At 41.9% G+C, this 10,742-nt stretch overlaps 2 protein-coding genes across 4 annotated transcripts in view; both read left to right on the forward strand.

The window, feature by feature from the left end:
- flna (filamin A, alpha (actin binding protein 280)) overlaps positions 1 to 4,411 on the forward strand; it is a 56,588-nt gene extending 52,177 nt beyond the window's left edge. The window contains exons 44-48 of one of the 3 annotated variants that reach the window (XM_032564266.1): positions 149 to 281; positions 365 to 541; positions 1,570 to 1,788; positions 1,865 to 2,062; positions 3,221 to 4,411. In XM_032564266.1, the coding sequence (XP_032420157.1) occupies positions 149 to 281; positions 365 to 541; positions 1,570 to 1,788; positions 1,865 to 2,062; positions 3,221 to 3,405 (912 nt within the window). In that variant the 3' untranslated portion in view covers positions 3,406 to 4,411. The remainder of the gene's footprint in view (positions 1 to 148; positions 282 to 364; positions 542 to 1,569; positions 1,789 to 1,864; positions 2,063 to 3,220) is intronic. The other 2 variants (XM_032564273.1, XM_032564257.1) reach the window with 2 other exon arrangements.
- Positions 1 to 10,742, forward strand: part of LOC116721371 (tumor necrosis factor receptor superfamily member 14-like) — a 1,133,408-nt gene that overhangs the window by 1,041,954 nt on the left and 80,712 nt on the right. The gene's annotated exons all lie outside the window — the stretch shown is intronic.

The raw sequence follows: 10,742 nt of genomic DNA on the forward strand, positions 1-10,742 counted from the left end.
CTTCTGTCTCTTCACTACACAGCCTTCCTCTTTAGCCCTCTTAGCGACCTCCAGGTAAGATAAATATGAAACTTCTGTGAGCAGCTGTAAACTGGAATGGTAATCTCAGCTTGTGACTCAGTGTTGGAGTTTATTTGTTGTCGAGCAGGAGTCAGGGTTGAAGGTAAACCAGCCGGCATCGTTTGCCGTCAGCCTCAACGGCGCCAAAGGTGTGATCGACGCAAAGGTCCACAGTCCCTCCGGCGCGCTGGAGCAATGCTGCGTCACGGAGATCGATCAAGGTAACGGAGGAGAATCACTTCAGAGAGCCAGCAGGGCTGTAGGAGTCTCTGTGTGACTTGGCTCTGCTGTCCCCCTTGTCCAGACAAATACGCAGTCCGGTTCATCCCCAGAGAGAACGGCCTCTATCTGATCGACGTCAAGTTTAATGGAAGTCACATTCCAGGAAGTCCGTTTAAAATCCGCGTCGGGGAGACGGGCCAGGCTGGCGATCCGGGCATGGTGTCCGCCTACGGACCGGGACTGGAGGGAGGCACCACAGGTAGCGCGCCGCCATCATGTCTTTGCAGAGTGTGCAGCTAGTTTTTATCCAGGTTAGAATAAGTACTCTGTTATAGGTTCTATAACAATGATTCTTGAATAGCATCTGGGTAAATTCCAGTCTTTCCAAGCACTGCTGTGGTTAGTTATTTTAAAATAGCGTTGCAGCAGGATTTGGATCGTTGGAAACAATTGGCACTCTTTAAATATGCGTTCAAGAGGAAAGTTCCAAGTTTGTAGCTGCACTAATAATTTGCGAGGTAAATGTTAAACCGAGTCCCACCAACATCGGCCCAAGTAACACCAGTGGTTTGTGACCCATAGTTAGAGATGGGGGAAAAAAAATTAGGATCAAGGGGGGAAAAGTGTGAAACGTTTGGTTCTTCCATCAAAACCAACAAAAATCCAGAAGCAAATGTTACAAAAAAACTGCAGTGATACAAATTGTCCGATATTTCTCTGTGCTGATAATCCACTGTGGCCAGTGTAGAGGCAGTAATATACCATCTCAAGATGTTTTTAGCCATTTCCAGCTGCTTATGCAGCTGAGGGGTTCAAGCTCTAGACCCAGAAATGTTGCAGACTACATTCCTACACCCTCCCTCGTGTTTTCTGGGGAGCTCAGGACAAGACCTCATTGAACCTTTGTTCATTTTTTTAAAATATTTTTTGCCCCCTGCTTGCCACTTTAAGGCATCCAGTTTATGGCAGTGGCTTCATTTCTCAGAACTGAACATTAGAAACCCTTTTTATCTGTAGTTTGTCGTGTTGCCATATCATCAAGTTGCATCAGAAATGCACCTAAAATCTACACAAAAAGACCCAATCAGTTGATATTTCTGATGCGACTTGATATCATCAGTTGCATCATACTTGCATCTGATGACGTGTAATGCGTACATAGTTAGAAGTTTCTGCATGGTGAAAAAGGTCCGGTAGCTTTTGCTGGAGTTCTTAAAGTAACTGTGTAGCTTTGTGTTTTCCTACCCTGTTCATTGTCACGCTCACTTTGGTCCTGACTGCTTTTAGGAACTGCGTGCGAGTTTGTGGTAAACACGAGCACTGCAGGCCCCGGGGCCCTCGCCGTGACCATCGACGGGCCCTCCAAAGTGAAGATGGATTGTGTGGAGTGTCCAGAGGGTTACAAGGTTACTTACACCCCAATGGCCCCTGGAAACTATCTCATCTCCATCAAATATGGCGGCCCTTACCACATTGTGGGAAGCCCCTTTAAGGCAAAGATTACAGGTGAAGCAAGGTCTTTGCTTTTGGTTTGAAAATGTAAAGTGAGACGCAGCCGCCCCTGACTCGCTCTGTTCTCCAGGTTCCAAGCTTGTGTCCAGCCACAGCATGCATGAAACCTCCTCGGTCATGGTCGACCCCGTGACCCGCGCCATCAGTGGTTCTCAGCAGGCCACTCCCACTCATTCAGATGCCAGCAAGGTGACGGCTAAGGGCCCCGGCCTGACCAAGGCGTTTGTTGGCCAGAAGAACAACTTCTGTGTCGACTGCAGCAAAGCAGGCAAGTCTTTATGTTTTGTGTATAGAATGTGGGCACTTAAGTTTTGACCAAAGATGATTTGACAATCTGAATTTATAGTAATTATACTATATATATTTCAAACTCTGTTTGAAAAAACCCTCAATCCCACCTTAAAATCCAAACTTTGGTTTGAAAAGATGGAGGCTGGTAAAGCTTGACCACTGACCTGCTTGTGATTCACTTCGTCAGACGGTTGATGAATGCTGTCCAGTGATTCTGTTTTTAGACTGAGACTTTGAGGCCACCTGTATGACTAAGACCCACACCAATAGTTTTCCTAGTGGAAACAGATCTCTGAATCATTTTTTCCCCTGCTCCTTTACATTTGCAGAACAAGATTAGTACACGTGTAACTATCAATCTGTTCCTCAATGCTAAATAAACAATGCATAGTTCCGTCACAACTTAATCATCACCTTCAAACTGCTGACTACAACTCTGAGGGGACTTGGATGATTTAGTAGCCCTGCTTTATTGTGGTGTACCTCAGGGATCAGTCATTAGACCTTTTATTTACTTTGTTAGTCAGCAGATTACTTGGTGTACATCTCCACTTCATCAGAACTGTTATTGATAAACCTTCATCAGTTCGCCAAATTCTCCTGATGCTGCAAGCTCAGCAGAACCTAAAGACACAGAAACACTCCCATTCTTGCCTTCATTTTATCATTTCCGACATTGTGTTGAATGCTCTGAGATTAATCAACTATTTATTCCACAAGGGAAGTGAAATGTTGCAACTCGTATCAGCGTATTTTCAAGATTTGTTGGTCAGTAAGGATCGCTGGTAGCAGTCAGTCTTGCAACAAATCTCAATTTGTTGCAAGACTGACAGTTGGTCAATTTTCCAGTGCTTATGGTTCAAAAGTAACGCTGAAGAGGTGGGCTTCTAGTCTAGATTTAAAGAAACTCGGTGTTTCAGCTGTTTTGTAGTTTTATGGAAGTCTGTTCCAGATTTGTGGTGCTTAGAAGCTGAATTCTTCTTCTGTCTTTGGTTCTGCTTCTGGGAATGCAGAGCAGATCAGAACCAGAGGTCTGCTCTGACTCAAATGACTCATGATGCTCCCGTTTTTTGTTTTTTTTTTAACCACAGAGATCCAGGACCAAACTATTTATTGAAACCTTTTCATTCTGCAGGTCGTAACATGCTGTTGGTCGGTGTGGACGGTCCGAAGGTCCCCTGCGAGGAGATCCTGGTGAAGCACATGGGCAACCGCGTGTACAACGTCAGCTACCAGCTCAAAGAGAAGGGCGAGTACATCCTGGTGGTGAAGTGGGGCGACGAGCACATCCCCGGCAGTCCCTACCACCTCACCGTCTAACGGCCACCGCAGCGACCCGGAGGTCCCGTCCAGCTGGTGGCTGCTCACGGCTCCAAAGTCTTCCCATTGTTGCAAATTAAGATTCCCTGTGTGGTAGCAGTTTAACTCATGTGAGCCAGTTTGCTTGTTATTCTTCACTGCAATCCAGTCTAAAGAGCAACGCAGTGAATGCTTGTTTCCTTCAGAAATGGGGGGGGCGAAGGCGCCCCTTTTGATCACTGTAAACTATCACAATATTTAACACTTTCAGCCACGTGTTGACTTTAAATTAGTGCAGAATGCCAGAATATTGTAGTAACAGGTTTTGGTCCCCAGCTTTAGATGGAAGGTTACTGTTTACACTGGAGGAGCTCTTACAGACATGAAAAATGGGTTTTGGAGCTTCTAGATGAGCAATCACAGGACAAAGGCTTATAAGTGACCCCCTTTTTTTTTTTTTTTTTTTTTTTTTTTTTACAGTGACATTACTTTGACCTGTGTCTGTATAAAACTCAGCTTGTCTGTTACGGCGTTGCCCATCCAAAGCTCACCCTCGCTCGGCTTTTACGATCATCCGCCATCGTTTTCATCTGCTGCTAGTGTGATCCAGTTTTACGCCCTGCTGTCCTTTAGTAGTCAGGAAATCAAAGGGTGTGCTAACACGCATTTAGCTTTCTCTGAACACGGCTGCTGGAAGGCGCCGCTTTGTGTGGCCATGTTAGACACCGGCGTGCGCGCCGCGTGTCCTTTAAGATTGGGAAAACTCTTTGGTGTAGAAAAGGTTCTGAGTCGATAACCAACGGGTCGAAAAAGGGAAGTTTTCAAACTTGTCGAAAGGGTTAAAGGCGAGGCTGCGGTTTAAGTCTGTGTTTTGCATTCCCATTAGAGCTTAACTCTGCTTTGTGCCTTTATCTGTATTTTGAAGCTAAATAACTGAATTTTGTCCAAAAATTTAAAAAAAAAAAGGCTTTTAAAGTGATTGTAAGACAGTATTTTGATACACAATAAAGTATTTTTCTCAATCGAACAGAAATTAGTTGTTTTTTTTACACCCTGCTGACAACACATTTTTATGAAACACTTTTATCTAGTACTGATTCACTCTGCCACCAGAGGGAGCCGCTGCACAGAGGTCAGACGTGAATGATGATTATGTAGACCTTCAAATCGCATGTCTCTATGAAATGAGCGAGTCGTTTGTATTTTCAAAAACAAATGATTGTAGGCAGGAATCATTCAAGTCCAAGATGTGAAGATGAATTCACATCTTGGACATCGTCGTCCAAGAACGGCCCGGTATCATCAGGAGTGGGCCAGGTCAGCATGTCCACATGGAAAACTACAGGAAGAAGAAAATGCCAAAGTGTGAAGAGTTCACGATCTCTGCGTACAAGAACAAAACTGGGAGCACAAGGGTCTCTTCAGCTGACTGTTCAGTTTGTCTTTTATGGCTGTATGTCAAGTGTAAAGGGGGAAAATGCACAATTCTTATTCTAATTCAAAAATACTTTAAATAAAGTGACTTACTATAGGGAGAGGAAATGGAGAGGCATTTCAAAACAAAATGTAAATTCGATTCAAAAACCTATTTCGATCCCAAAAGTGAAATTAAAGGCAACTTTGAACCAAGAGCAATCTCTCCGGAGCTCCGAGTCGCCTGATGAGCGTCAGACGGCACTTCCACGCAGGAAAATGTTCATATTTCAGCTCATCTGTAACTGAAGATGAGAGCCAAATTCTTGCAGGCTGGTAGGGGTCTCCATGGCAACCACGAGACCCCTTCCACCTGCCTACCAGCTGTTTGGCAAACATGCCAGGAAAAGGACTTTTCTCTCCTACTATCACAAATGTAAACATGCAGTCGGCTAAAATGTGCTTCAACTGGAACCGTGTGCTTAGATCAGACTGAGGTTGAGCTTTTTGGCAACAAGAACTGCAGGTATGTTTGGTATGAAGAGCAGAGGAATGTGCACCGACCGTTTAGTATGATGGAGGATCTTTGATGCATTGGACGAGTTTTCTACTAAAGGTTCTGGAAACATCATTAAATTCTAAATATGAGTAAGTCTATAGTGAAAATGAAAATTGCTCACCACTGGGTATTTCAACACTGTAAGAGTCTGAAATTAAACCTTCCATAAAATTCAACCGTCTCAGTTCCTCAACCTAGATCCACAGAACTGCTGTACTCAGTTTATTCTGGTTTAGTTTAAGACATTTTCAAAAGGCTTCACAAGTTCTTCCACACCTGTTCGCTTTGCAGCAACATAAGTGAAGTAAAACGAAGAACCAAAGCATGAAAAACACCTAATGCTGATCTAATAGAATGTTTCCTACTATATCCTCTCTTCCCACGTCGTGCATATCTGTGTATGGATATCTAGGCAGCCATCTGACGTTTCTTTTCTCTGGAAAAACTATTTTTAAAATTCCTCTTGCTGCATCAAAATGTTGCAATGAACTCCTCAGACGAGCATAGCTTCAGGTGTCTGTGTAATTATGTTTGTGTGCAGAGGAGGAAGTGACACGCGTCAGGTTCTGGTGAGTCCAGATTATCAGCTTGTGTCCTTGGGGTTTTCTTCTGTCTTTGTGCCAAACTTCTCTAGAATCAATGCACAAAATGAAAACAGAGGCTTCTTTCAGTTTGACTTACTGAGAGCAAAGACATTGTTAGTCTGAAAGTATAAACACACACACACACACACACACACCCACACACCTGTTTGTAGCATACCTGAAAAAATATTTCAGTGCTTCATTCATATGGACAAAAAAAAGAAACAACCTTCAAGCTTTGCAAAAACTAGATGAACAGAACAAGGAAGAGCACTCCACACTGTGACCGAATAATAGTTGAATAAAAAGAAAAAAACACTCAATGAAAATGAAAAATAAAGTGTGAAAAATTTAAAATAATAAAAAAAAAAATTGCCATAAACATTTATGGCACATTCTGCCTTTTGCTTCGGTCAGCCAGCGCTGTAGAATGAGGACCAGAACCGAGTCGTCTCACCTGGTTGAATGAAGGTTCAGAATCAGATTCAAAATCAGATTCAGAATCAGAATCAGAATCAGATTCAGAATCAGAATCAGAATCAGATTCAGAATCAAACCGCCCAGGCTGAATGTTGTTACTGCTGCCTGGCAGATTCAGCCTCGTCTCAGGTATTAAATGTTCAGCAGCTTTTTTATCAGCTTTACCTGGAAACCTCTCAGTTACAAACCGAATCAAAAGATATTTTGTCCTTTTACTGCTTCTTACTTCTGTCACATCATGTCGGCTGCATTATAAATAAATATACCTTATTAGTAATGTGTTTGTAACATGTAACTTTCCAAAAAAAAAAAAAAGCAACCTCAGCTAAAAAGTAACATCAGCCCTGAAGCCCCTGGACAATATAGGATAATACAGGAGAACACATTAATGTTAATATATATATATATATATATATATATATATATATATATATATATATATATATATATATATATATATATATATATCTTTTATGAAATACATGACTGTAAGCATTTTGATATTTTTATAAGTACATCTTCCAATAATTTGGAGCTTCTAAAAAAGGAACAGGGGCTTCCACCTGAAAGGTTTTCAACCCCTGGTTAATTATTCTATATTATGATTTTCACTCAGTGATGAAGTTCCATAAAACTAGTGGACTTGTCGGTAATCCTCTAATCTACTGATTGGGTCTTTTTGTGCAGGTTTTAAATGATTGTGTTACAGAGAATCCCATTTCATCCCTTGTGAAAATTAAAATGATTGACACAGTAACGCCCAGTTCACCTTCCCGCTGCACCAGTTCCAACCCTCCACCTGTTCTGCTGCACCCGTTCCAACCCTCCACCTGTCCTGCTGCACCAGTTCCAACCCTCCACCTGTTCTGCTGCACCAGTTCCAACCCTCCACCTGTTCTGCTGCACCCGGCCGCTGACTGCTGACAGGTGAGCACCTTCCTCCAGCTCTTCAGGTCACGACGTGTTTTCGGTCGCACCAAAAATGATGGAAATACAACTTTTGAGACGTTCTTGTTGCTCTATCATTTTTGTGATGGATTGATTTTTTTTCCTCCCCCCCGGCTGTTTCTGCTCGTTCAGCCCGCTCTCCTGTCGGCTCACTGTCGGATCCGGACCCCGCACCTCGCCATGATCCCGCTCAGCAAGAAAAGCGATGCCCAGATCAGCGATTTACTGACAGACTACGGCATCAAGCACGGACCAGTAGTGAGTAGGTATCAAACTGAGAGGCTCCGACTGGTGGCAGTAATTCTTCCACGGTAGCTTTGTCTGTTCAACCATCAGCAGCTGTTCTTTGGCAAAACGACTCAACGTCATCTAACCTTAGATAGAAAACCTTTTAACCAATTAATAAAATAAAACTGATGCATTGTTACACAACTAGGATCAAATAGAATGGAGGTACTTTACTTTTATTTACTTTTTTTTTTTTGTAAAGTGCCCTGAGACACGAGTTGTGAATTGATGCTCCATTAAAAATAAAAATACATTTTACATTACATTACACCGCTGTTATTCAGTTACTTATTCAGAACCTGCAGATGATGATTCTACATAAATAGCTCTGCTTTTGATAGGGAATGTTTTATTTTTGTTGTAGTTTTTTTTTTTTTTTTTGCAATGTTTGCCAGTCAACAACAGGCACAGTGCTTGGTAAAGTTCTCACTTTTATTCAAAATATGGTTACAAGAGCCAATGAAGCTGCTTCACAAAAAGCTTGTTTATTGTTTAGAGGTGTAAAATGATCACTTAAAGGTGAAATGTTTAATTAGTATGAGCTACACTGAGTTGTTTGATTAGTACAAGTATTACATGGTTATTACAGTTTATAGTGTTTTTTTTTTTAAAGCACATGATATAATTTATTAATTTATTGACAAAAAAGAAATGCATCACATGATTGTTATTTTTACATTGGCTTAGGTATTAGCTGTCATTATTTTATCACTGGTTTCCGTAAAGGTTTGACGCGAATCGTGTGTTTTGTGACGTTGTGAACCTTTCGCCCACAGACTCCACTCGAGGTCTGTATGAGAGGAAGCTGGAGGAGGCCATGGCCAACGACCGGACCTTCTACAGAGAAGAAGGTAGCGTGTTTCACTCAGACGAAACCGTGAAGTTCATCTTTTACTTGGGTCAAGTTTGATAAAACTGCTGCATTTTGGTTTCGCGTCAAACTCCTGGAATTTGCACCCATTTCAGTGCATGCAGCGGTTTGTCCCCTAATCATCCAAATCCCAAATATTCCTAAGCAAAAGAGATAAGCAAATAAAAAGCTGGTCTTTAATTTGGTTTTTTGTTTAGTGTTTTTTAATGCCTTGCGTAAAGCGCCACCTTGACGGCTTCTGGAAGTTGTACGTTCTGGTGAAATAGCAAAAGAGGAGGTCAGACCAGCCTGTTAGCTAAAACAGAGTAGATCTCTGATTTATTTACTGCTAACAAACCTGTAGTGGACGTCTGGATATAAACAATGTTTAAACTTTCTTTTCATTTTCCCACTTAGTCAGATTTTAGACAACCAAGCAGAAACCAACCCATGCATGCGCAGAAAACACAATGAGATCTTTAAAACCTTTCCTCTGTTGTTGTGGTTCTTTATCTGATCTCCAGCTCTTACGAAATGCACCTGAATATTTGTGCGAGCCACCGCTTTCATTTTCCCCCCGAGGGTTTAACTACGAAGAAACGTTAATTATGGAGGAAGGATCCATCTCATCCAACTGATCCACCAAATAGTTTCCCTTTAAGTCTGCCGCCGTGGCTTTTCCCCTTCCCTTCCTCGTTGCTCAGAGAGAAGATGAGTGATGGAGATCAGCTCATTTTGACCCTTTAAGCCGCTTTATGCCACTTACTGCACTGTGACACAAAGGAGGAAACAGGAGCACATTGGTAAAGAAAAGAAAATAATCTCTTCAGTCAGATAACTCAGTTCTTCCCTCTTGTTTTGTTTTGTTTTTTTGGCCAACTACACAATTTGCGTTTTTCAAATGAAAGCTTGATGATGTCACCTGCTATTTAAACTATCTAAACTCTGTGGATACTTCACTTACTCGCTGTATTTTATCCTGACAACGTAAATCAGATAGTTTGTGTATACGAGTTCAGAAGTGTAAGAATGTCTGTCGTTGCCATGCAGAGGAGGAAATCACGTTCATCGTATGTCGCCAACCGGTGAGTCCTGATCTTAAAAACGTCTTTTTTTTTTTTTTTTTGTGCCAAGTATAAATATTTCTTCTCCCGAAGCCACTGACGTTCTAATAATCTCAACAATGTCTTTTTCATTTTGACAGAAAAGAAAGAAGGCCTCGGCCGATCCGTCAGCGCAGCTTTTGCCCGGCTCTGAGCAGAACGGAGGTCAGCCACCGGACCGAGCCGAAGCGTGAGTGTTGCTTTTTGAGCCTGACCATCAAGCAGACGTGAGACGGAGCGAGAATATTGACGGCGGAACTGAAGAAGCCGTTTTGGATGGGAGGTGAAGCAATCGAAGAAGTCCGGTTGTCTTCTTCCCAATCAGATAGTCGTGTCCTGGATGACCCCAGGGTACTGTGGCTTGTTGAGGTCAAAGGTCACTTTTTTATGTCACCACCATCACGCGGAGAGTCACGTGGTCCTCGTCAGGAGCGTCCACTGCCAACTCTCAGCTGCCTTCAGAATCCAATGCAGTGGAAATATTCAATTCTTTATTGAAAACCAAACTAAGGTTTGGACCGGCTGAACGACCACGAAGAAACTGTTTCAACTGGTCTGGTTTTGAAATTAAACTTTGTTGCAACGTGTTTATTTAAATTTGATGCTTTTTATGAAAAGGTGAATCTTGTGCTTCCTTTTCTATGTCCAGGATTCCTTCGTCCGGGTTCAACCAAAGCAGCGGCACTGATCCAAAACCAGAACAACAGCTCACACGGTGAGTGTTGGGTTGTTTTGAAAAGCGCAGAGGCTGCTTCGTTTCCTTTACATTCCCACCACTTCTCTTGAAGCTTACGTTTTTCTAAACAATAAGTGAGATGGATATTAGATTCATAATAAAAGAATCAAAAAAAATCTAAATGCTTACCAATCTGATGTAAGGAATAGAAAGTGCATTAACTACGGACACCAATCTCACATACTAGAGGATGAAATGACAGGAATACGTTCACGCAAAACTTGATTTAAGTCTAGTTTTGATATAATAAATTTGTGTTTAAATTTCAATTTATATCATTGATCTTCAACATAGCAAATCTTCCAAATGATGTCAGGACAGAAATCATTAACTTCTAATCAAACTATGTAAAAATGCAGATCTTATCTCAGTTTATGATCTAAGAAATTATTCTTGA

The sequence above is a fragment of the Xiphophorus hellerii genome, chromosome 1, assembly GCF_003331165.1.
Source record: "Xiphophorus hellerii strain 12219 chromosome 1, Xiphophorus_hellerii-4.1, whole genome shotgun sequence".
NCBI classification, from domain to species: domain Eukaryota; kingdom Metazoa; phylum Chordata; class Actinopteri; order Cyprinodontiformes; family Poeciliidae; genus Xiphophorus; species Xiphophorus hellerii.